General features: G+C 51.9%; 1 protein-coding gene across 1 annotated transcript in view; it reads right to left on the bottom strand.

Moving 5' to 3' along the window:
- Positions 1 to 27364, bottom strand: part of TBC1D5 (TBC1 domain family member 5) — a 1704599-nt gene that overhangs the window by 877621 nt on the left and 799614 nt on the right. Inside the window, exon 7 of the mRNA XM_078664018.1 lies at positions 21090 to 21153. Coding sequence (XP_078520144.1) covers positions 21090 to 21153 — 64 coding nt within the window. The remainder of the gene's footprint in view (positions 1 to 21089; positions 21154 to 27364) is intronic.

Below are 27364 nucleotides of genomic sequence, written 5' to 3'. Positions count from 1 at the left end.
AAACCATGCACAAACGGTGGCTCTTACTTTTCTCCCAGTCCTGAAGCTAAGACTCGATCGGCCAGCACCAAGCCATCTGCTTCTGATAATAAATCCTTCTCTTTTATTAGTATTAATTGCCGCTCTCTACCGAAACACAAATCTAATCTCTTTGATCTACTAGTAAATGACAAACCTGATGCCATCTTCCTCACAGAGACCTGGCTCCATGAGCGCTCTGGTACAGAGATTGCGGCTGCATTGCCCGCAAATTATGCCACAGTGAGGAAAGATCGAAGTGAAACGCTCTTTTCAAGTTAACGTTATCCCCAAAATTCACCTCCTCGGGTATACTAGTATACCGCCCCCCTACCTCCTCCCTATTATGGACCACTACCTTTGCGGAATTCTTAGCCCCTTTAGCCATGAAAGCAGCACATTTCTCCCCCCTTGGAGACCTTAATCTCCATTTAGAAAATACTTCATGTAAAAATAGCTTAAATTTGATTTCAGATTCAGTCTCTCTGAACCTGCATTGAACAAACTCCGGCTCTACACATGTAGCAGGGCACTTCCTGGACCCAGTTTTCTCAAATCTTACAGAGATTACTTGCTCCCCGGCCCTGCCTACAAGTTGGTCGGATCATTATTTGATTAAATTGGACTTAACACTTTCAGCACACTTATCCTTTACTTCCAGCATGCCGGTCTCAAAGGGCAGAAATTGGAAAAAGTTAGACATCGCTGCCCTAAATACCTTTTTGGACTCCCACAAACCTTGTTCAGTATTTCAAGTAAACCAGCTACCATCTTCAGTACAAAACTGGCTTTTGGATGCCATAAATACTTGTTTACCTGTTATGAACAAAAAATTGATAACCATCGGCCCCTAGGTTTAATGAGGCACTGAAAATTGAAAAAACAAAGTGCAAAAGTTTGGAAAGAAAGTGGAGAAAAAAAATGTCACTTCCTCGTCGAAATCGGTTTATAGAAATGCTTTAAAAACTATCACAAACTTTGCAAACTAGCTAGAGCAGAATATGTTTCAACTACTATTGCAAACGCTGTTAACTGCTCTAAGACTCTTTAATACTGTTAAGGAATTGGCGGGCTCCAAAACTCAAGCTCTATCCCCCGCATTAACAAAACCCAAATGTGAGACCTTGGCCTCGTTTAATATATCATGACATCATGCTTGACCAGGCAAAAATTGTCTCTGCTACCCCACCACTACCACCTTCTCCTCTTAATACTGGCTCACTCCTAAATCTAGCTGAACAACTGAATCTTCCTGGACACTCCCTAATGACTTGGCCTCTACTCACTACAGAAAGTTTAACAACAGTCATTAACAACATTAAATCTGGGTCGCCGAATAATCCCCTACCTGTTTCAATATTAAAGCAGTTGAGCACTTCCTCATTGTCTGTGATAGTAAATCTCCTTAATGCCTCACTACAGGAAGCTGTCATTCCATCGTCCTGGAAACATGCTATGATTCACCCCCTCTTGAAAAAGGCTAACGCCAACCCTGATGTGCCCAGTAATTATCGCACCATATCTTTACTTCCTATTTTTTCAAAGATCTTAGAAAGACATATCCACTAACACCTTAACCATTTTGTAACAACACATGGTCTCCTCCATCCCTCCCAGTCGGGCTTCAGAGCGGGCTTTTCAACCGAAACCACCTTACTTGGGGTCACGGAAAGCATACGGCAACATCTGGACAATGGAGACACTGTAGCGCTCATTTTATTGGATCCGAGCGCTGCTTTCGATACGGTGTCACATGCTGTGCTAATAAACACACTTATGTCACAGGGCATTGGTGGGCCCGCTTTAAACTGGCTCACTGCTTTCCTTACAAAACACACTTTCCAAGTTTTATCACACTCCGCCTGCTCTGAAATCCATTCTTTTGCCCACGGGGTTCCGCAGGGATCCATCCTCAGCCCCTTGTTATTTGATCTTTATGTTAGACCACTGCCTGAGGTAGCCGAAAAATCAGGATTATCCCTCTTCTCCTACGCCGATGACTCTCAAATCACTTTCTCCCTTTCCTCATACAAAACTAATGATTCACCGATTCTCAAAATTGGCTTAAATAAAATAGCTTTTTGGATGCAGCAACATTTTCTTAAGCTTAATGGAGAGAAAACTGAGATTCTGGTACTAGGAAAGTAAAAAGATCTATGGAATCCCCAACACTGGCCGCGCGAAATGGGCGATCTTCCGTCCCCTTCCTCTCAAGTCAAAAATCTGGGCATCACAATTGATGACTCATTCAGCATGTATCCTCAATCCAGTCAAAGTTGCAGCAACCCGTTTCACCATTCTCAAATGGTTAAGGAAAATCTGTTGGATGCTACCGGAATCCACCAGAAAAACCATAGTAAATGCCTTAATAACATCAAGACTTGATTACGGAAATGCGCTTTACCTGGGGTCGAACAAATCTGTAGTCCATATGCTACAGATGGTACAAAATGCCGCTGTTAGACTTCTGTGCTGAGTCCCCAAGACCACCTCCATCTCGACCTACAGACGCAAGCTGCACTGGCTTAAAATTGAAAACAGAATAAAAATCAAGGCACTGAGTTACATGCACAAAATTAAATCCTGCTGTGTCCCTCGCTATCTTCAGTCCTTGGTCAGTCCTTACTTTCCTTCCCGAAATCTCTGCTCTGCCACCCAAGGAAGGTTTGTTGTCCCCAAACTCAAACTAGCCCGGATGGGCGGCAGGTACTTTTCTTATCTTGGTCCCTGAACCTGGAACTCTTTACCCACAGTACTCCGCAATGAGACAAATTACACACAATTTCGCAAGTCATTAAAAACTTGGCTTTTTGACAAGTAAACTGCTCTGTCTACCCGTCTCTTAGCCCCGACCCGTCCTATGCACCGGAAAACCCTTTTTGGGTATCTGTTGCGCACTATAAATTTAAAAACGAACTAACTAACTAATTGTCCCATTTATCATGGACATCCGGGTACAACTGCAGTTCTCCTTCTAGCTGTTGATCATCCCTGTCCTGCACCTGAACAGATTCCCAAAGGTGGCGGAACAGTTTTGGTTCTTGGAAGTAGAGGCGGAAGCATAGCCAGGGGCACAGGAACAACAAGGACCTCCTGTGTAGGTGGTGGTTGCGGAGCAGAGTTTGCCTCAGGAAATCGTTTGTAGTAGTCATGGAGCATCATAGAAAGGTCAGTGACCAAGAAATGGGAATATTAATGGAAGGCTCTTGTGCACGATACTCCTGTTCTTTATATGGAAAATGCTCTTAAATTGCACCTAAGCATTGAGCACTGTGACGCCCTGCATCAGAGAAGGAATTTGCAAACTCCAAATAAGTAGATGGATCATCAAGCGCCTCGTCCGAGTCCTGGCATTTGACTGAGCTGCGAAGAGCTGTATGCAGGGCCATTCAAACCATCATCCTCAGATGCCTGAAAATCCAAGAGGCGAGAAGGAGGCAAAGGGAATATCTTTGAAAAGTCCTGTAGGAGAGATGGTATTGCCTTTGAAGGCACAGTCTTTTTCCCTCGCCAATGGAGCCGTCTACGGTAGAACAGTCAGCGGCTGCTGGAGAGAGAGGACCTGCCGACGGTGAGGTGACTAGCTGGACCATCGACAGCGAAGCCCTCGTCGACAGAGACAGTCTTAAGACAGTCAATGACAGTGACGGCACCACTTCCATCTTCGACAACGTAACCCGCTGTCGTCTTGACAGTCGATGTAGTCGAAGTCGCTGACCGGACCGTCGACGAATCATCTGATGTCATGGAAACTGAGGCCGTAGACTGTGATTTCTTCATCGACGGAGTAATTGACAAGCAGATTTTTACAGATCGAGAATCTCTGAAGGGAGTATGAGCCGCGTACGGTGGACCAGAACCAGCCCTTTGATGAGGGGACGAGGGACCAGGTGTATCCTGTTTAACCCTCTTTTCCTCAGGCCTCTCCTTTCTTTCAGATCTAGATTTTTTAGGATCTGTCTGCGAAGAGAAAGATTCTTCCTCCTTCCTCTTCTTGGAGGTGGTATGGGGCATCTCCTCACCTTCAGAGTCTGAGTCCTTAGCAGCCTTTTTTCTTTGCAGCTAGAGAAGCAACCTACCCTCACCATCTTAGAGGGTTCTTTCTTGAAAAGGTACAACAGTTTTTGCATTCTCTAGGCTTGTGGTAAGGATACTGGCATGAGGGTCCTCAGAATACAGTCTGGCCTTTCAACAAGTCTTGCAGGGCCTGAACAACCCTTTTTTAGACTCCAGCATAATGAAGAAAAATAGGTACTCGCACTCCTGGACCGTAACTCCGAAAAAGAAATTAAGCAATAAATAAACAGTAAGCTGGAAGTTCAAAAGGGCAGCCGTAGAAACACTGATCGAGCAGAGCACTGAGACTAAGCAAAGCTGAGGGGGACTCCCCAACATACGACGTGCGGCAAGAAATGTTATATAACTGCTTATCAGTCTGCTTATAATGTTGAGTCCTTAGTTCGTATGTGGAGCTACATTTCATCCACACTTAGTCACAGAGTCTTTCAGTTGGATGGTATCGAGACAGCGAATACAGAAATACTCTGCTGGTAAGAGCAGTTTATCCAGTTCTCTTCCCCGCTCTGATTTTACAGCTATTTCCAGGATCTGCAACCTGACTTGGCTTAGTTTGGTGTTTTTCTTTGTTTGTTTTCCACTGTGCTGCCACTGGTGCATTTTTTTCTGCTGTTTCACATCTTTTGCCCATTGGTGAAGCATGTTTCGGCTTTCCTGGCAGTCTCATCAACAGAGGCCTTCAACAGGGACATGTCATTAGACCGATCCCACTGCTTGAGTCACAAGTAGCAGCATTTTTTCAAAGGAAAGAGTTCCCCTGTTGAGGGATATTGCAATGTGGGACCCTAAGCTATGTTGTACAGTGCTTGCAGTTTAGGAAAGGGTTCTTCTAAGAGCTGTATCTGCAGACCAGTGGGCTGATCAACAATCTGCAGGGTCTCATGCGCCACGTCACAATACCTTGCAGTGGGGTCTCGAGAAGGCCACCCTTCCGCTGCACGCCCAGTACCTGATAGTTTGGCTGTTTTGGTGGGTTCAGCACTTGTTTTGTTTACTGCGCCTGCTCGCCTTAGTAAGAAACCCGAATGTTACACTGGGCCGAGGCGCTGGGGGCATCGCGCCTTCGAGCGCAGATTCGAGCGCAGATATGGAGCAGTCTTATGATATTCAGTGCATGAGGCTGAACGATCTAGCCCCGCAATGGCCCCTCGGGCCACGGCTAAGCGGGTTTCGGCACCGTGGTTCACTGAGGCATTGTGCGCTACTCGTCGCCAGTGCAAGGTGGCTGAGAGGGCATGGCGCCTCCAGTATGATTTGGAGGCTAGACTTGCTTACAAGACAGCGGTCAAAGCCTATCATCACGATATTCGCCGTGAGAAAAAGGATTATCTTGCCAGGAGGATAGAGGCTGCCTCCAACTCATGCAAAGAGATTTTTGTTGTGGTGAGGGAGTTTACGGCCTCCAGATCCAACATGCCCCAAAGAGCGCCATCCGAGTCGTGGGTCTGTGATCTGGCCAAGTTTTTTACGGACAAGATCAAATCTATCCAGGATTCTTTTACAGTGAGGTCTGCGGAAGTGTTTCCAGCATGGTGGCCGGTCTTGTTCCGTCTTCTGCGCGGGACGCGGTTCTGGCAGAGTTTCCCTCTGTCTCCACCGATGCCTCCCTCGCACTTCTGGCCAATCTTAAATCGGGTTCGCCATTAGACCCCTGTCCGGCCAAATTTTTGGCCAGGATGGCGGCTGTGGTCAACCCATTGGTCAACCCTCTCTTGAACTTGTCTCTGAGTGAGGAGAGGGTCCCGCAGTCCTGGAAAAGGGCAATGGTGATCCCCCTCCTCAAGAAGCCTGGGCTAGACTCAGAGGTTTTGGCCAACTACAGCCGATTTCCCTCCTCCCGGCGCTGGCTAAAATCACGGAGAAACATGTGCATGGCGTGCTCTCAAGCTTTCTAGAATCCAATGACCTGCTGCACCCCTCGCAATCCGGTTTCCGTCCGAATTTAAGTACGGAGACGGCACTCCTGGAGGTGTCAGAGGTCATTAGGGAGACACTGGATTCTGGAGGCAAGGCCATGCTTGTCATGCTTGATCTGTCGGCGGCCTTTGACACCGTCCCCCATGAGGCGCTCCTCGCCAGACTCCATGACATCGGTCTGAGGGGGACGGTGTTCAACTGGTTTACATCTTTTCTTGAGGGCCGCCGACAAACGGTCTGGGCCTCCCCGAGCTCCGCTGAGATGCCGCCATTGGGAGTCGGAGTTCCGCAGGGATCTGTGTTGAGCCCGACTCTTTTTAACATCTTTATGACCCCTCTGGCGGCTCTAGTGGAGTCTTTTGGGGCCCAGATCCTGTCCTACGCGGATGTCACTCAATTGCTCTTCACGTGTGGGAAAGATCAGGCTTTTGATGGAGAGAGTATTCGGGGCTGCTTAGAGATGGTCTTTAACTGGTTTCAGCAGAATAGCCTCAAGGCCAATTCCAACAAATCCGAGGTGTTGTTTTTTTGTTGTTCCTTAGACCCCGACTGGTTGGCCTGGTGGCCAATGGATATGTGTCCCCCTGCCCAGGCATCGCAGGTGGCAAAAAATCTGGGAGTGAAGATTGATAATAATCTGACGCTGAGATCACATATTCTTGGTTTGACGGGCACATGCTTCGGCATTCTTAAGATGCTCCGGAAGTTCCTGCCTTTGCTCACAGAAGAGCATAGAAAGATCACTGTGCAAGCCTTAATTGGCTCCAGACTGGACTATGCCAACGTCCTCTATTTAGGTCTTCCGGACTATCTTGTTCAGCGGCTGCAGGTCGTGCAGAACTCTGCGGCTCGCGCCATCTTTGGCCTCCATAGGCGAGTGAGAGCGTCCGGTTTGGTGCAGTCGCTTCATTGGCTGCCCATCCGGAAGCGGATCATGTTTAAAACATTGACCCTGGCGCACAAAGCGCTTTTCGGTTCCGGAGCTAAGTATTTACAGCGCAGGCTTGTCTTTTATCGCCCGGCCCGATCTCTGCGCTCGGAATCCCTGTTTTTGGCTGCGGTTCCTCGAGTGAGGAAGGCCCGTACCGGGGGGCGCTCCTTTAGTCTGAGGGCCCCTCAGTTGTGGAAGACCTTGCCTCTGGCCTTGCGGCGCTCACCCAATCTGCTCCTGTTTAGGAAGAGCCTTAAGACCTGGCTTTTTAACCTTTAGGATGTCTTCTTTTGTCCTTTCCATGTTAATGTCTGTTTTATGGTGTTATGTTGTTTATACTGAGCTGCCTAAATAAAGCGCCGGGACACTCTTTTTGAGTAGCCGTGCGCTATAGAAATAAAATGTAACATAACATAACATTTGACACTAATAACAGTGTGGGGTCCTCGAAGAGCAGAGGACGCCCCCGCCGCACACCCTGGTTGCCTTTATATCCCTGCCTTGATAAGAACAATAAAGGAGTGTTGTGGAGCCACAGCAAAGGCAGCGTTGATGAGCCGAGCACACAGGAGCTCAGAGGAGCCGAGCACACAGGAGATCAGATGAGCCGAGCACACAGGAGCTCAGATGAGCCGAGCACACAGGAGCTCAGAGGAGCCGAGCACACAGGAGATCAGATGAGCCGAGCACACAGGAGATCAGATGAGCCGAGCACACAGGAGATCAGATGAGCCGAGCACACAGGAGCTCAGATGAGCCGAGCACACAGGAGCTCAGATGAGCCGAGCACACAGGAGCTCAGATGAGCCGAGCACACAGGAGCTCAGATGAGCCGAGCACACAGGAGCTCAGATGAGCCGAGCACGCAGGAGCTCAGATGAGCCGAGCACGCAGGAGCTCAGATGAGCCGAGCACGCAGGAGCTCAGATGAGCCGAGCACGCAGGAGCTCAGATGAGCCGAGCACGCAGGAGCTCAGGTGAGCCGAGCACGCAGGAGCTCAGGTGAGCCGAGTACACAGGAGCTCAGATGATAAGCCGAGCTCAGATGATGAGCCGAGCACACAGGAGCTCAGATGAGCCGAGCACACAGGAGCTCAGATGATGAGCCGAGCACACAGGAGCTCAAATGAGCAGAGCACACAGGAACTCAGATGAGCAGAGCACACAGGAGCTCAGATGATGAGCCGAGCACACAGGAGATCAGCCGAGCACACAGGAGATCAGCTGAGCCAGATGAGCCGAGCACGCAGGAGCTCAGATGAGCCGGGCACACGGGAGCTCAGATGAGCCAGATGAGCCGAGCACACGGGAGCTCAGATGAGCCGAGCACACGGGAGCTCAGATGAGCCGAGCACACGGGAGCTCAGATGAGCCGAGCACACGGGAGCTCAGATGAGCCGAGCACACGGGAGCTCAGATGAGCCGAGCACACGGGAGCTCAGATGAGCCAAGCACACAGGAGCTCAGATGAGCCAAGCACACAGGAGCTCAGATGAGCCAAGCACACAGGAGCTCAGATGAGCCAAGCACACAGGAGCTCAGATGAGCCAAGCACACAGGAGCTCAGATGAGCCGAGCACAGAGGAGCACAGATGAGCTGAGCACACAGGAGCTCAGATGATGAGCCGAGCACATAGGAGCTCAGATGATGAGCCGAGCACACAGGAGATCAGATGATGAGCCGAGCACATAGGAGCTCAAATGAGCCGAGCACACGGGAGCTCAGATGAGCCGAGCACACAGGAGATCAGATGAGCCGAGCACACAGGAGATCAGATGAGCCGAGCACACAGGAGATCAGATGAGCCGAGCACACAGGAGATCAGATGAGCCGAGCACAGAGGAGCTCAGATGAGCCGAGCACACGGGAGCTCAGATGAGCCGAGCACACGGGCGCTCAGATGAGCCGAGCACACGGGAGCTCAGATGAGCCGAGCACACGGGAGCTCAGATGAGCCGAGCACACGGGAGCTCAGATGAGCCGAGCACACGGGCGCTCAGATGAGCCGAGCACACGGGAGCTCAGATGAGCCGAGCACACGGGAGCTCAGATGAGCCGAGCACACGGGAGCTCAGATGAGCCGAGCACACGGGAGCTCAGATGAGCCGAGCACACGGGAGCTCAGATGAGCCGAGCACACGGGAGCTCAGATGAGCCGAGCACACGGGAGCTCAGATGAGCCGAGCACACGGGAGCTCAGATGAGCCGAGCACACGGGAGCACAGATGAGCCGAGCACACGGGAGCTCAGATGAGCCGAGCACACGGGAGCTCAGATGAGCCGAGCACACAGGAGCTCAGATGAGCCGAGCACACAGGAGCTCAGATGAGCCGAACACACAGGAGCTCGGATGAGCCGAGCACACAGAAGCTCGGATGAGCCGAGCACACAGAAGCTCGGATGAGCCGAGCACACAGGAGCTCGGATGAGCCGAGCACACAGGAGCTCGGATGAGCCGAGCACACAGGAGCTCGGATGAGCCGAGCACACAGGAGCTCGGATGAGCCGAGCACACGGGAGCTCGGATGAGCCGAGCACACAGGAGCTCAGATGAGCCAGATGAGCCGAGCACACGGGAGCTCAGATGAGCCGAGCACACGGGAGCTCAGATGAGCCGAGCACACGGGAGCTCAGATGAGCCGAGCACACAGGAGCTCAGATGAGCCAAGCACACAGGAGCTCAGATTAACCAAGCACACAGGAGCTCAGGTGAGCCGAGCACACAGGAGCTCAGATGAGCCGAGCACACAGGAGCTCAGATGAGCCGAGCAAAGAGGAGCTCAGATGAGCCGAGCACAGAGGAGCACAGATGAGCTGAGCACACAGGAGCTCAGATGATGAGCCGAGCACACAGGAGATCAGATGATGAGCCGAGCACACAGGAGATCAAATGATGAGCCGAGCACACAGGAGATCAAATGATGAGCCGAACACACAGGAGGTCAGGTGAGCCGAGCACATAGGAGCTCAAATGAGCCGAGCACACAGGAGCTCAGATGAGCCGAGCACACAGGAGCTCAGATTAACCGAGCACACAGGAGCTCAGGTGAGCCGAGCACACAGGAGCTCAGATGAGCAGAGCACACAGGAGCTCAGATGAGCTGAGCACACACAGGAGCTCACAGGTTTAATGTGCGCCCGTTCGCGTCGCCGGGTCAAATGAACAAATAAGGTTTGTAAATGTATGGAAATATAGATCTATAGGGCTTGTAGGGTATGGGAAGGTCTTTTTGATAATGACGTTAATGGTATCCCTAAGGGTGCAGATAATGTTCAGTACGTAGGCCGTAAGAGCCCTATCTACACGGCTGATGACGCAGAGCTCTCAGCCTCGAAACAAATATATCAAGGGCCCCGCTGAGAGATTTCATACATTACTAGGGTGTGAGAGAATTTGCTTTTAATGGAGACAAACACTAAATTACCTGTTTTTGAAAAAACATAAGCGGGTAAGGCATTCTTTCATCACATATGAAGAAACCTTTGAAAGAGTTAAGCCATTTGAGCACCTGGGCTTGGCAGAAAAATGTGTCTGGTCAGCACGAGTGAAAACAAAGGTGCCAAAAATAAATAAATTAATCGATTCTTTATCCAAGTCACTAAACTTCCCTTCATACATCTACACAAGAAGTGACATCACTCTAGGACCTACATAATGGCTGCCACAGCGTCGATGTGCAGCGCGCATGCCAAAAGCAAGCCCATCTGTACCCGGACCACGCCCAGGGACTCTGGCGCTCTACCCTACTGCTGCTACCATGCTGCGACCCTCCGCGTCCTCCACCACGGCGCATCGCCATACCACACAACACCAAGGCAGTATTTTTCTGAGCTTCCTGCAAGTTTTCATGATCCTACCTACAACCAAGTGTCATCGCACCAGCAGCACCCAACACCCCATTCTCTCTCTCACTCACAGTCCTGCAACCCACACTCACATGCATGCTCCTCAACACCTGCTCACTCACCAAACATGCCACAGAGATCTGGGACCTGCTGCACTACCATGCTACTGACCTGCTTTTCATTTCGGAAACGTGGCTGAAATCCCTCCAGGCCTACAAGATGGCCAGGGAAGACAGACTTCACAGACCAGGAGGGGGAATCGCCATCATCTGCAAGACCTCAATCAGCTACACTAACTCCACGGACACGTCATCCCCCAACATGGAACACCTGTCGGAGAAGCTTCATGTCACAACCAAATTCACCCTAAACGTCACTCATCTACAGACCACCAGCACTGCGCACCAACTTCACAGACATGATCACAGACATTGCCGCACCACGCACGCTCAATGCTAGTAATAACATTCTACTCGGAGTCCTGACCTTCCATCTGGAAGACCACGCTGACCCAAACTCAAGAGCAGTCACTGAAGACCTTGGAAGCCGAGGCCTCACCCAACAAGTAAAAGGACTTGGCCACATTGCCAGACATCTCCTGAAACCTAAATGTGATGTATCGTCTCTGGTGTATAAAAATATAAAACTCTGTCTCTACTCAATAGGCTGATGACCGTCAATTCTAGAACTTCAAAAGGACAATGTCGTCCACCCCATCTTCCAGACCAGGAGATGAAATTGACCATGGCTACAGCCTAGAAGAGATAACAAATCACATTTCTAATGATCAAGTCCTATATATAAGAAATTGGAAAACTTGAAGGCTTTACTAGAAGCATAATATTGGAAGATGCGGTGGCTGACATTGGCCTGAAATACTCTGACAAAACACTTTTGAAGTTCTGGCATTGACAGCCATCAGACTATTGAGAAGAGCAAGAGTTTTATCTTCTTATACACCAGAGATGATGCATCACATTTAAGAATTCTATACGCAATTGAGCCCTGAAGAAGTCCCAAGACGGGACGAAACACTGTGGCTGCGTCTTGAAGATTTAAAAAGAATAAAGGATTTGTAAATTTAACAATATGTCTCCTTGAAACTTTTTGTGATTAATTGGAATGAAAAAGGTGAATCTTATTACTTAACTCGGAGTCATTGAATACATTGTGTGCTGATCATCCTGTTGTGAATGCATATGTAAATCTTATTCACTAATTTGGGAAATAGGAAGCTTTTTTTCACATGATACCTGCACCACATAGACAAGATCCCTACAGCATAACAAGTGCAGTACTGTATGTCTAAGGCCTCCATGTACATCTTTTATCTCTTGAAACATTTTTACCAACTTCAGCAACATTGCAGTCAGTGAGCCCACACCAGTTACCTAGACAGACCACACCCATATCAAGTTCAGCATCTCCATCCTAGTACAACGTGCCCACAACACAACCAGACCAGCTTACCAAAACAGGACAAGCATCACTGACAAGGACTGGAACAACACACTCAACACACATCGACCTGAACACAGCAATAGGCTCCCCAAAGCCATCAAGAATTTCAACAATAGGATCACCTCCTAAGCAGACTCACCAGCCCTTCTCAAACACAGAAATAGAATCAGATCCAGATCCAGACCCCAGGCCAAATAGTACACTAAGGTACTCAGACTGATGAAACACCACGGCAAACAACTGAAGTGCAAATGGAGAATGAGCTAGGCCAATGCAGACAGGAGCACGTACAAATCTGCCCTAAGAAGCTACCACCAAAACACTCCAACCACCCAACACATCACTCTAGCGGATGGCATTGATGCCAGCACCTACAAATGTAAAGAAATATTTGCCATTGTGAAAGATTTCACCTCACCATTGGTAGTCTCCATCTTGATTACCCCCTTGGAGGACCTCTGCAGCAATCCCTCTCAATTCTTCAGCAACAAAATCACTTCAGCCCACAACTGAACCAGACAGACCTCGCTAGGCACCTCCCAATCTTCTCCCAAAAATCAATGCTAACCACTTGGCACTAACCATCATCACCACAGAAAAAACTTCAGCCCCCATGAACTCCATACACACAGTGGCCCCATCGGACTCAAGACCCCACCACGTCTGCTCAAGAGCACTGCAACCATCAGCCCATACTCAAACGCTTTCTGAATGCCTACACCTCTTCATCGACCGTCCCAGATGCTTGGAAACATGCAACTGTCCTCCCATTGCTGAAGAAACCTTCTACAGATGCTTCAATGCTTATCAACAATAGACCAATCCCCTTCATCCATTTATGGACATGATCTTAAAGAAAACCATCAAAAGAAACCTCACTGAATACCTCAACTACCACCAGCTACTTGACACCACTCAGTCTGGTTTCAGACCCAACCACAACATGGAAACAGTCCTCATTGTTGCTACGGATCATTGCCATGGATGACATCTACATGACTCTGGACAGAGGAGACCCGGCGGCACTCATCCACCTGGACCTACCCGCAGCATCCGACAGTCTTCCACCCCATTCTCATCCAATGCCTACACAACATCGGAATACAAGCACAAGAACTCCAATGGATGTGCCCCTTCCTGATTGGAAGGACAAGTCAGTTCACCTGGCACCATACACCTCGCCCAGAACCTCATCTACAGAGTTCAGCAAGGATCCTCCCTGAGCCTTGCAGAACTCTCACGATATCAATGTCCACTCCTACGCGGATGACACACAACTCATTCTCTCCCTCATAAACAAAGCGCCTTTGACACGATCAAGTTCAGTGCCTGCAAGACTGAAATCACCCACTGGATGAAGACCAACTCTCTAAAGCTAAACACTGACAAGACCAAAATTGTGATCTTCAAGGAATCACATTATCATGGGACTCCACCTAATAGTCAATAGAACTATGATCAACATCCACCCCCACCACCCACACCATGATCCTCGGGACCATCATCGACAGCAAACTCAACATGACCACCCAAGACAATACAGTCAATGCCTCATGCTTGTGTAAAGATTAGCAAGCAAGGGGTTGAGGCAAAGCAAACAACTGCACCTGTTAAAACTAGTTTGGGGGAAGTAGTGGTGGTGCAGGAAGACCAGAGAGTACAACCATCTATATTCCCTATTTGGAAACCCAAAACAGCATAAACAACAAGGGAATTCCGCACACAAAAAAATTATATAACCATTCCAAGTCAGTTAGGCAACAGTCATAATTGATGATGCGAAGAAATTCTCAAACGTAGTATTTTTATTTTCTTTCAAACATTGTCCTTTATTGAAAAAAATATTATACACCAAGTTGATAAAATCTAATAGCTAGAGTCCAATAGCCGATGCGTTTCGCCCCAATCAGGACTTCTTCAAGGCTCAATACTAGTTTCCAAGTGTTACATTCCCGAATCATGGAGAGGCAGTATTCTTCACCCAATCTACAAATCCGGGTCTCGCGCAGACCCTAACAACTATAGGCTGATAGCCTTAATAGATGTGGAGGCCAAGATCTATGCTTCCAACTTGTTGGTGGAACTGGAATCCTGGGTGAGCAGCACAGGGATAATTCCTCGGACACAAACAGGCTTTCGGCCAGGACTGGGCACCTTGACCAACTTATCCGCGTTAACCCTCCTTGTTAATAAAGCAAGCCACAACTCCACCCCGCTGTACACTTGTTTTCTGGACCTAAAAGCGGCCTTTGACAAAGTGCCTAGATCCAATCTTTGGGCCAACATGAAAGCCTGGGGCGTGCCGCCAAAGTTGTTGGGAGCTATAATTGAGCTTTATTCAGACACTTGGGTTCAAGTGAAAAAAGGAGATGGTCGACGCCTGACAAAGAAATTCCACACAACCAACGGCTTAAAGCAAGGCTGCGTACTAGCCCCCAGCCTCTTCAACACCTACACCGCGGACCTAGAAAGTGACCTGCGTACCATTCAGGGGGATCCACCAAAACTGGACAACTCACCTATAATAAGTCTTCAATATGCAGACGACATTGTGCTCCTCTCAAAAACCCCCATCGGTCTACAACGCTTGATCTCCAAACTGTCGCAGTACCTCTCCAACGCACAACTGATTATAAACCTAAAAAAAACTGATTATAAACCTAAAAAAAAAAAACATCCTATGCTTCTGCGGCTCAAGAAAGAAAAAACAAAACTTCGTCTGGAAGATTCATTCTACCTCTCTAACCCAGGTAGATCAATATAAATACCTGGGAATCCTATTGGACCACCGATTAAAGTTTAAACAGCACTTGGAACAGGGGAAATCCAAAGCCAAGCAGCTTCAATTTGCTTTTAAAACTGTCCAAAAGCAATTAAACGGACATTCCACTGGCCACATTCTTAAGATTGCAGCCGCTAAATTTCTGCCATCACTAACATATGGTTCTGAATTATTGGCAACCCGGGACTTCGCAGTGTTAAATCTAGCCCAATCCAGGCTGTTCAAAAACCTTTTCTCAATCCCGCGTCATATCTCTCAAGCCCAAATTCGTTTGGAGTTTGGTCTTACTAACCAGCTCCCGGCAAGACATGGAGCACTCGCCAAATATTATTGGCGCATGAGGGACGCAGCAGACGAATCCCTGGCGCACCTTTGCTGGTCAGAAGTTGAAAAACAGGCCGGGCTTCCGGGCTCAATATATAAGACCTTGAGGCAAGCTCTCAAAGCATTAAAACTGGAAGAATCCTGGCTTTTGCCCATGACTTATTCTGCTTTCAAGCTGATAACCAAGAAAGCAGTCAAACAAGCATCATTATCAACAAAAAGAGAGGGTGAACTTGCTATAAATGATCAGCACATCAAAATGATATGTTAACCATCATAGTCATAATCCAATCCTGTAGGAATACTTAGTATTGGAGTGCCCAACTGGTAGGATGCTTATTCACCCTTAAGCAAATTCCGTCACGAAAATCTACCCACAAGCCTGTAGGAGAGTTTCATGAACTATGTACACAGATATGTCCACCAGTGCACATCCCCGTTTGTTATTATTCTCCAATTCAGTAGTAATTCAGTCACTTAGTAGAACGATTTCTTTCAAATTCCTCAGATATTTCAAGTAGTACACAGTCCATCAATATTTCAAAATCTTGTTTATTGATTATTATTCTTGCCACATCGTCACAGCCATGGCTGTGACGATGTGGCAAGAATAATAATCAATAAACAAGATTTTGAAATATTGATGGACTGTGTACTACTTGAAATATCTGAGGAATTTGAAAGAAATCGTTCTACTAAGTGACTGAATTACTACTGAATTGGAGAATAATAACAAACGGGGATGTGCACTGGTGGACATATCTGTAAACAAGCATCATTACTCATGGATAAAGCAGCAATGGCTGGCAAAAACCATGCCTGGATCGTTTTGCCGTCATATACCCACTTAAAACCTCAGGAATATTTGAAAGAATGCTTTAGGGACCACTACAAAAGGAAACTAAGCCTGTTAAGGCTGGGCTGCTTTTCGACCAAAGATCTCACTCCAAGATGGCTACGGGAAACTCCCGACTGCCGCCTCTGTGGCAACGGCGCAGAGTCTTTACTGCACCTTATATGCATATGCCCGGCACTTCAGAATCTTAGAAAAACGCTTCTTCAATCACTTCTAAGAGAAGCCCAGGTGAGAACCTGTAGGGCGGCAGTGATAAGATGCCTAAGTGGAACTTGGATAGAACTCTCATGTAAAACCATAAATTCTTTGAATCTCGCTGCCATAGAGCTGGAAAACAGGGCAGCAATCAAAGAGGTCTCCGGACAATAGGCCAGGCCTTGGCCGGCCACGGACTCCTCCACTCTTTTCCCCTCCTCTCCAAATGGTCGCCTTTTTGTATTACGAGTTAAGAATTAACGTGCCCCCTGTGTGAACTCCCATTGTTCTCCCATACCTTTTCACCTCTCCCCTTCTTATTATGAGTTAAAAATAATGTGCATCCAGAACGAACACACAAGATTCCTTTTATTCTTTTTCCTTTAGACCTTTCCCCGCTAATTTTGCAAATTTTATGATATCAGTTTTTAAGTTCATTCAAAGTTGATTTTGTGTTGTTTTTATGATGAAAATGTTGCTTGCATGGTGGTAAGTCCACCCTTTTATGATTTTTTGTAATCAAATAAAGTATTATCTATCTAGTTTCCAAGTGTATGTCCACTTTCGACATTCACCGTCTTCAGTTGTGTCTTGAAAAACACATTTTGTATAGTGTGCAATTATTTTTTCTTGTGGCGCGATAACCAAAACAAGTCAAACAAGGCGTCTGCTTCGGTGTTTAGAAAGCTTCATGCTTCCATACCCTGAAGATGCTGAGAAAGATTTTCAAATGGCTCCCAATCAGCACCCTGAAAGCCATTACACATGCCCTTGTCACAAGCAAGCTGGGCTATAATAAAACCCTCTATGTCAGGATCAACTAAAAACTCACCAGAATGCTGCCGACCGTTCAGAACTCAGCGGCCAGAATCACTCTCAACATCCCATGCCACACTCTCATCACCTCACATCTGAAGGAGCTCCACTGGCTCCCCATTCACAAACCAGCACAATTCAACCTGCTCACCTACACGTTCAAGGCACCACACAACACTGGCCAGCATACCTCAACAATCGCATCTGCTTCTACAAACCTTCCAGACACCTCCGCTGGTCCAGACTCCTTCTACGTGCAAACATGCCAAGCATATTAAAAACCAGATCAAGTGGTTGAGCCTTCTCCTACATCACTGCTTAAGTGTGGAAGGACCTGCCACTACACATAAGAGCCTCCGCCTCCCTTCTTGGATTCCGCAAGAAGCGGACAACCTGGTTATTGAGTAGTTCCGCAAGGCCTGGTGTGTGCCTAGACTCACACATGCTCAGATCTGCATAACATAATATAACCACAAACTAACTGAGGCCTCAATAAAAACAATGTTCAGCCTGTGGAACCAAGATGGCCTGGGAAAATATCACGCTTAGTCGCATGTGAGGACAGGCAGCCCAAAATATTCCAGACAATCAAATGCTAGGATGTGTGTATGCTGCAAATACAACACAGATTGGGGCAAGGAACCAGGGTGGGTGAGGAGGGCAGGGAGCTGGCGAGAGCTGTAGAGGGCTGGCGAGAGCTGTAGAGGGCTGGAGAGGGCAGCGAGCTGTAGAGGGCAGGGGGCTGGCGAGAGCTGTAGAGGGCAGGGAGCTGGCGAGAGCTGTAGAGGGCAGGGAGCTGTAGAGGGCTGAGAGTTGGCGAGAGCTGTAGAGGGCAGGGAGCTGGCGAGAGCTGTAGAGGGCAGGGAGCTGGCGAGAGCTGTAGAGGGCAGGGAGCTGGCGAGAGCTGTAGAGGGCAGGGAGCTGGCGAGAGCTGTAGAGGGCTGAGAGCTGGCGAGAGCTGTAGAGGGCTGAGAGCTGGCGAGAGCTGTAGAGGGCTGAGAGCTGGCGAGAGCTGGCGAGAGCTGTAGAGGGCTGAGAGCTGGCGAGAGCTGGCGAGAGCAGGGAGCTGGCGAGGGCAGGGAGCTGGCGAGGGCAGGGAGCTGTAGAGGGCAGGGGGCTGTAGAGGGCAGGGGGCTGTAGAGGGCAGGGGGCTGTAGAGGGCAGGGGGCTGTAGAGGGCAGGGGGCTGTAGAGGGCAGGGGGCTGTAGAGGGCAGGGGGCTGTAGAGGGCGGGGGGCTGTAGAGGGCGGGGGGCTGTAGAGGGCAGGGGGCTGTAGAGGGCAGGGGGCTGTAGAGGGCAGGGGGCTGTAGAGGGCAGGGGGCTGTAGAGGGCAGGGGGCTGTAGAGGGCAGGGGGCTGTAGAGGGCAGGGGGCTGTAGAGGGCCGGCGAGAGCTGTAGAGGACAGGGGGCTGGCGAGAGCTGTAGAGGGCAGGGAGCTGTAGAGGGCAGGGAGCTGTAGAGGGCAGGGAGCTGTAGAGGGCCGGGGGGCTGTAGAGGGCCGGGGGGCTGTAGAGGGCCGGGGGGCTGTAGAGGGCCGGGGGGCTGTAGAGGGCCGGGGGGCTGTAGAGGGCAGGGGGGCTGTAGAGGGCAGGGGGCTGTAGAGGGCAGGGGGCTGTAGAGGGCAGGGGGATGTAGAGGGCAGGGGGCTGTAGAGGGCAGGGGGCTGTAGAGGGCAGGGGGCTGTAGAGGGCCGGCGAGAGCTGTAGAGGACAGGGGGCTGGCGAGAGCTGTAGAGGGCAGGGAGCTGTAGAGGGCCGGGAGGCTGTAGAGGGCCGGGAGGCTGTAGAGGGCCGGGAGGCTGTAGAGGGCCGGGAGGCTGTAGAGGGCCGGGAGGCTGTAGAGGGCCGGGAGGCTGTAGAGGGCCGGGGGCTGGCGAGAGCTGTAGAGGGCCGGGGGCTGTAGAGGGCCGGGGGCTGTAGAGGGCCGGGGGCTGTAGAGGGCCGGGGGCTGTAGAGGGCCGGGGGCTGTAGAGGGCCTTGGCTGGCGAGAGCTTGTAGGGCAGGGGGCTGGCGAGAGCTGTAGAGGGCAGGGAGCTGTAGAGGGCAGGGAGCTGTAGAGGGCAGGGAGCTGGCGAGAGCTGTAGAGGGCAGGGAGCTGTAGAGGGAAGGGAGCTGTAGAGGGCCGGGAGCTGTAGAGGGCCGGGAGCTGTAGAGGGCCGGGAGCTGTAGAGGGCCGGGAGCTGTAGAGGGCCGGGAGCTGTAGAGGGCCGGGAGCTGTAGAGGGCCGGGAGCTGTAGAGGGCCGGGAGCTGTAGAGGGCCGGGAGCTGTAGAGGGCCGGGAGCTGTAGAGGGCAGGGGGCTGTAGAGGGCCGGCGAGAGCTGTAGAGGACAGGGGGCTGGCGAGAGCTGTAGAGGGCCGGGAGCTGTAGAGGGCCGGGAGCTGTAGAGGCCCGGGAGCTGTAGAGGGTCGGGAGCTGTAGAGGGTCGGGAGCTGTAAAGGGCAGGGAGCTGTAGAGGGCAGGGAGCTGTAGAGGGCAGGGAGCTGTAGAGGGCAGGGAGCTGTAGAGGGCAGGGAGCTGTAGAGGGCAGGGAGCTGTAGAGGGCAGGGAGCTGTAGAGGGCAGGGAGCTGTAGAGGGCAGGGAGCTGTAGAGGGCAGGGAGCTGTAGAGGGCAGGGAGCTGTATAGGGCCGGGAGCTGTAGAGGGCAGGAAGCTGGCGAGAGCTGTAGAGGTCCGGCGAGAGATGTAGAGGACAGGGGGCTGGCGAGAGCTGTGTAGGGCAGGGGGCTGGGGAGAGCTGTAGAGGGCAGGGGGCTGGTGAGAGCTGTAGAGGGCAGGGAGCTGTAGAGGGCAGGGAGCTGTAGAGGGCAGGGAGCTGTAGAGGGCAGGGAGCTGTAGAGGGCAGGGAGCTGTAGAGGGCAGGGAGCTGGCGAGAGCGGTAGAGTGCCGGCGAGAGCTGTAGAGGACAGGGGGCTGGCGAGAGCTGTGTAGGGTAGGGGGCTGGCGAGAGCTGTAAAGGGCAGGGAGCTGTAGAGGGCAGGGAGCTGTAGAGGGCAGGGAGCTGTAGAGGGCAGGGAGCTGTAGAGGGCAGGGAGCTGGCGAGAGCTGTAGAGTGCCGGCGAGAGCTGTAGAGGACAGGGGGCTGGCGAGAGCTGTGTAGGGCAGGGGGCTGGTGAGAGCTGTAGAGGGCAGGGAGCTGTAGAGGGCAGGGAGCTGTAGAGGGCCGGCGAGAGCTGTAGAGGACAGGGGGCTGGCGAGAGCTGTGTAGGGTAGGGGGCTGGCGAGAGCTGTGTAGGGTAGGGGGCTGGCGAGAGCTGTGTAGGGTAGGGGGCTGGCGAGAGCTGTGTAGGGCAGGGGGCTGGCGGGAGCTGTAGAGGGCAGGGAGCTGTTGAGGGCAGGGAGCTGTTGAGGGCAGGGAGCTGTTGAGGGCAGGGAGCTGTAGAGGGCAGGGGGCTGGCTAGAGCTGTGTAGGGTAGGGGGCTGGCGAGAGCTGTGTAGGGTAGGGGGCTGGCGAGAGCTGTGTAGGGTAGGGGGCTGGCGGGAGCTGTAAAGGGCAGGGAGCTGTAGAGGGCAGGGAGCTGTTGAGGGCAGGGAGCTGTTGAGGGCAGGGAGCTGTAGAGGGCAGGGGGCTGGCTAGAGCTGTCGAGTGCTAAAGTAAAACTGAAAGACTTCGAATTACATCAAGAGAACCCTGCTAACCACGGATGACTTCATGCCCCCCTCCCTCTTCCGGGGCGCCTCTGGCCCAGGGGTGCACCAGCATGAAGACAGGTCCCCCGGCTCTACGCTGCAAGCCTGACTTCCCAGACCGCATCCTGCCTTTTACACCTGTGCCAAAGAGAGACATGGCGGCTGTCTTGACTACATAAGCATTAATGCACACTACATTGAGGCGCAGATCAGTAGGGTTTCTGTGGCTCCACCTACCTGTAGGAGATGAAGGTTCCTCCAGTGTCCGAGGCTGGGTGACTTCTTCTGTCGTCCCCGGTTTCTGTAGGGAAAAACGGAAAAATTACCTTATCAAAAGTTGTGTTTTAAAATGTAGTGGTAAAACTGCCTCAGAAAAATCGTGACTAACATGCATTTCTATGTGAAAGGCAGTGAAGTGCCAAGTCCTATTCTTCCACATTTATCTCGTTAACATAAATGACCCCTAATGTTTAACCCTCAACAGGTACTCATACTAAACTCTGCATTACAACCTTTAAGGCTTATTCAATCAATTACCCACACCCTAACTACAAACCCACCCCTGACCCCAACCACAGGCCCAGCCCTGACCCCAACCACAGGCCCAGCCTGACCCCAAATACAAGTCCAGCCCTGACCCCAAATACAAACCCAGCCCTGACCCCAACCACAGGCTCAGCCCTGACCCCAACCACAGGCTCAGCCCTGACCCCAACCACAGGCCCAGCCCTGACCCCAAATACAAACCCAGCCCTGACCCCAAATACAAACCCAGCCCTGACCCCAACCACAGGCCCAGCACTGACCCCAACCACAGGCCCAGCACTGACCCCAACCACAGGCCCAGCCCTGACCCCAACCACAGGCCCAGCCCTGACCCCAACCACAGGCCCAGCCCTGACCCCAACCACAGGCCCAGCCCTGACCCCCAACCACAGGCCCAGCCCTGACCCCCAACCACAGGCCCAGCCCGGACCCCCAACCACAGGCCCAGCCCGGACCCCCAACCACAGGCCCAGCCCTGACCCCCAACCACAGGCCCAGCCCTGACCCCAACCACAGGCTCAGCCCTGACCCCAACCACATGCCCAGCCCTGACCCCAACCACAGGCCCAGCCCTGACCCCAACCACAAGCCCAGCCCTGACCCCAACCACAAGCCTAGCCCTGACCCAAACTACAAACCCTGCCCTGACCCCAACTACAAACCCAGCCCTGGACCAAACTACAAACCCAGCCCTGACCCAAACTACAACCCCAGCCCTGACCCAAACTACAACCCCAGCCCTGACCCTAACTACAACCCCAGCCCTGACCCTAACTACAACCCCAGCCCTGACCCCAAATACAAGCCCAGCCCCGACCCCAAATACAGGCCCAGCCCCGACCCCAAATACAGGCCCAGCCCCGACCCCAAATACAGGCCCAGCCCTGACCCCAAATACAGGCCCAGCCCTGACCCCAAATACAGGCCCAGCCCTGACCCCAAATACAGGCCCAGTCCTGACCCCAAATACAGGCCCAGTCCTGACCCCAAATACAGGCCCAGCCCTGACCCCAAATACAAGCCCAGCCCTGACCCCAAATACAGGCCCAGCCCTGACCCCAAATACAGGCCCAGCCCTGACCCCAAATACAGGCCCAGCCCTGACCCCAAATACAGGCCCAGCCCTGACCCCAAATACAGGCCCAGCCCTGACCCCAAATACAGGCCCAGCCCTGACCCCAAATACAGGCCCAGCCCTGACCCCAACCACAGGCCCAGCCCTGACCCCAAAAACAAGCCCAGCCCTGACTCCAAATACAAGCCCAGCCCTGACCCCAAAAACAAGCCCAGCCCTGACCCCGAATACAAGCCCAGCCCTGACCCCGAATACAAGCCCAGCCCTGACCCCAAAAACAAGCCCAGCCCTGACCCCGAATACAAGCCCAGCCCTGACCCCGAATACAAGCTCAGCCCTGACCCCGAATACAAGCCCAGCCCTGACCCCAACCACAAGCCCAGCCCTGACCCCAACCACAAGCCTAGCCCTGACCCAAACTACAAACCCTGCCCTGACCCCAACTACAAACCCTGCCCTGACCCCAACTACAAACCCAGCCCTGGACCAAACTACAAGCCCATCCCTGACCCAAACTACAACCCCAGCCCTGACCCTAACTACAACCCCAGCCCTGACCCTAACTACAACCCCAGCCCTGACCCTAACTACAACCCCAGCCCTGACCCTAACTACAAGCCCATCCCTGACCCCAACTACAAACCCATCCCTGACCCAAACTACAAACCCAGCCCTGACCCCAACTACAAACCCATCCCTGGACCAAACTACAAACCCATCCCTGACCCAAACTACAAACCCAGCCCTGACCCCAACTACAGACCCGAACTACAACCCCAGCCCTGACCCAAACTACAAACCCATCCCTGAACCAAACTACAAACCCATCCCTGACCCCAACCACAAGACCAGCCCTGACCCCAACCACAAGACTAGCCCTGACCCTATCTACAACCCCATCCCTGACCCCAACTACAAACCCATCCCTGACCCAAACTGCAAACCCATCCCTGACCCAAACTACAAACCCATCCCTGACCCAAACTACAAACCCATGTCAGGCCCCAACTACAAACCCATCCCTGACCAAAACTACAAACTCAGCCCTGACCCAAACTACAAACCCATCCCTGACCCAAACTACAAACCCATCCCTGACCCTAACTACAAACCCATCCCTGAACCAAAATACAAACCCATTCCTGACCCCAACTACAAGCCCAGCCCTGGCCTAACTACAAACTCATCCCTGACCCCAACTACAAACTCCTCCCATACGCTCTCTATGCCTCTGCCAATCCCACAGCTATCCACCTTGAGGTGACACTCTGCATTCCTCTGCCAATCCAGGAGCTATCTGCCCTAAGATGTGACAAGCCGTGTAGACCACTGCCAATCAACAGGAGCCATCTAACCAAAGAGGTGACACGCTCTGTATGCCTCTACCAATCAACAGAAGCCATGCATCCATACAGGTGACATGCTCTGTACTCCTCTACCTATCAGCAGAAGCCATCCCGACAGAGGTCACACTGCCAATCCTGGAGCTATCCACCTTAAGAGGCGGTACGCTCTGCATTCCTCAGCCAATCCCAGAGCTATCCACCTTATGAGATAACACCCTCTGTCTGCCTCTGCCAATTCCGGGGCGAATTCAGGAGGTCCGGAATAGCCTGGAAGCAGGAGATGACAGCCTTGGGCGAGCCTGCCTTCAACATCCAGTCGTCAAGATAGGGGAAGACTGGAACCCCTGATCTGCGCAGATGAGCTGCGACCACGCCATCACTTTCATTCACACCTGAGGGGCACTGGTGAGGCCAAAGGGGAGCACAGTAAACTGAAAATGTTCATGGCCCACCACGAAACTTAGGTAAAGTATGTGGGCTGGCAGGACAGGGATGTGGAAATAGGCGTTCTGCAAGTCCAACGCTACCATCCAGTCTCAGGGATGGAGTGGCAGACAGGAACTGAGCCAACATGGGCATTATGGACTTCTCTTTCAGAACGAAACGGTTTTCGTCCCGGAGATCTAAGATACGACGCAGGCCTCGGACGACCTTGCGTACCAAGAAGTAGTGAGAGTAACAACCATGTTCTTTTTATGGCACAGGATCTCGTTCGATAGCTCCCTTGGTCAAGAGAGACATAACTTCCTGGCAGGGAAGGGCCAAGTGATCCTCTGACATGCAATAGAGTGTTGGTGTCATGGAGGGAGGGATAGTCTCAAAGGGATGGAGTAGCCCCTTTGGACTATCTGGAAAACCCACATGTTCAACGTGATGTTGTGCCAATGAAGGAGGTGATGGCGGATTCTGCCACCCACTGGCAACTGGTGGCCCTGAAAAGTCAGACTAGGAAGGTTTGGAAGCTGCTGCAGGGGGTGCATTGGTGGACTGGCCCACTTGCTGGCCCCCTGACCCACTACGCTGGGTCCCACATGCCTGGCCACCAAAGGGCTAGTTGGCCTGCACGGTTCTGTGGGTCTGGGTGGAACGTGGTTGGGCACCCATTCCGTAGTCACGAAAGGGGCGAAAGGCAGACTGCATGGGACGAGAAGTGGCTGCGAGGCCCAAGGACCTGGCCATGGCCATAGAGTCCATGAAGCGCTCCAGCGCGTTGTTTGACTTGTCTCCAAAAAAGCCACTGCCATCAAAGGGCATGTCCAAAAGTGTGGATTGGACATCCAGAGAAGCCAGGTGTTGCGCTTCAGGGCTACCAACGTGGAAGCCGTCCTACCCAACAAGTCGCCGGTATCCAGCCCACACGGATGGTGAACTTAGCTGCGTCTCGACCCTCAGCAACAGCGCGGATGAGCATGGTCCGGGCCTCCTCCGGGCACTGTTGAAGCAGTTACGCAGCCGCATCCCACACTGTGTGTGTATAATGGCCCAAGAGACATGCAGTGTTTACCAACCACAGTCCTAAGCTGGCAGAAGAAAACATCTTCCCATGATGGTTCAGCTTCTTGGATTCTCTATCTGAGGAGGCAGTAGGGAATGTGCCATATGAGGATGAGGCTTGGTTCACCAAGCTCTCAGGGGTAGGGTGTTAGGAGATCGGGTCGCTCAGGATCGGGCGGTGGTGTTGGGCAATCATTCTGTCCACAGGAGCCCCTGTGCGGAGCTTAGACCAGGTGCCCAGAAGGGCGTCATTGAGAGCCTAGTTAAAAGGCAGCAGGGGCTTCAAAGAGGCTGCTGCCGGCTGAAGCACCTCAGTCAGGAGGTTAGTCCTGACAGCCACCGTAGGAAGCTCGAGGCCCAAGGCCTCAGTCATCCTACGCAACATCACAGGGTAGGAAGCTCCCTCCTCCATAGCCACGGTAGGGGGGAGAAAGCATACCAAGGTCTGGAGAAGTATCCAGACCACTGCCACCACCCAAATCCTCTTGCCGATCTGGCTCCTCAAGTTGGTGTGATTGAGGGTCAACAGACCCCTCCCAGTCCTCCTCACCCTCTTCTGGCTGCCACTCAGGGCAGTAGGGAACGCCAGCGATGAACAGCGGTACAAAAGTACCCTCTGGCGCCTATACCGACGGTTGGGGGCACAACCAACGTCTGGGGCGAGGTCACTGGAATCTGTGCTGAAGAAGGTACAGTGAGGTTGACCAGCACTGATCCGGATCCAGGCCTGGATCCTTGGGGACCCTGTGGTGCTGAGACTGGAGCCGCAGGCATTGAAGGCCCAGGGGCCCCAGCCAAGTAGGAGATGTAGGTGTGCAGGTAGAGCACCGTGAGTGAGAAGGTGTAGGTGTGCAGGTACCATTCCACAGGGCCGGACTGGCCATAGCGGGCACCAGGCAATCCCCCGGTGCGCTGCACGGGTGGGGGCCGGCTTTGGACCCCTGCAAAATCGGCCCTGTACCAAAATTTGCCGAAAACCGGCCCCGCCAAAGAGCTCGGCGGCACCCACAACTCCCCCTCCACAGGTACAGCGGGTGAGTAGATTTAGATATGTAGGTAGAGCTTCATGGATGAGAAGATGTAGGTGGGCAGATAGAGCTCTGCGAGTGAGGTGTATGTGTGCAGGTAGAGCTCTGCGAGTGAGATGAAGCTATGTAGGCAGAGCTTCACAAGTGAGAAGATGTAGGTGTGCAGGTAGAGATCGGTTAGTGAGAAGATGTAGGTAGAGCTGTTGGTGAGAAGATGTAGATATGTTGGTAGAGCTACGCGAATGAGAAGGTGCAGGTAAGCAGGTAGAGCTCTGTGAGTGAGATGTAGGTATGAAGGCAGAGCTTCACAAGTGAGATGTAGGTAGGTAGGCAGAACTCCATGGGTGAGAACATATAGGTGTGCAGGTAGAGTTCAGTGAGTGAGAGGTAGGTATGTAGGCAGAACTTCACAAGTGAGGTGTGCAGGTAGAGCTCCACGAGTAAGGTGTAGGTGTGCAGGTACCGCTCCATGAGTGAGATGATGTAGGTGTGGAGGTAGAGTTCCGGGAGTGAGATGATGTAGGTATGTAGGAAGAGCTTCACAGGTGAGAAGATGTAGGTAGAGCTCTGAGAGGGAGAAGATGTAGGTTGAGCTCTAGAAGTGAGAAGATGTAGGTAGAGATCTGCGAGTGAGAAGATTAGGTAGAGCGCCGCAATTCAGATGTAGGTAGTGATCCACGAGTGATAAGATGTAGGTATGAATGAGGAGCTCTGGAAGTCAGAAGATTTAGAATGTAGGGACAGCTCTGCGAGTGAGAAGATGTAGGTATGTAGGTAGAGCTCCACGAGTGAGAAGATGTAGGTAGAGCTCCACGAGTGAGAAGATGGCGGTAGAGCTCCACGAGTGAGAAGATGGCGGTAGAGCTCCACGAGTGAGAAGATGGCGGTAGAGCTCCACGAGTGAGAAGATGGTGGTAGAGCTCCACGAGTGAGAAGATGGCGGTAGAGCTCCACGAGTGAGAAGATGGCGGTAGAGCTCCATGAGTGAGAAGATGTAGGTATGTTGGTAGAGCTCCACGAGTG

The sequence above is a fragment of the Lissotriton helveticus genome, chromosome 10 (genome assembly GCF_964261635.1).
Source record: "Lissotriton helveticus chromosome 10, aLisHel1.1, whole genome shotgun sequence".
NCBI classification, from domain to species: domain Eukaryota; kingdom Metazoa; phylum Chordata; class Amphibia; order Caudata; family Salamandridae; genus Lissotriton; species Lissotriton helveticus.
This window is presented reverse-complemented; position numbering and strand designations above follow the sequence as displayed.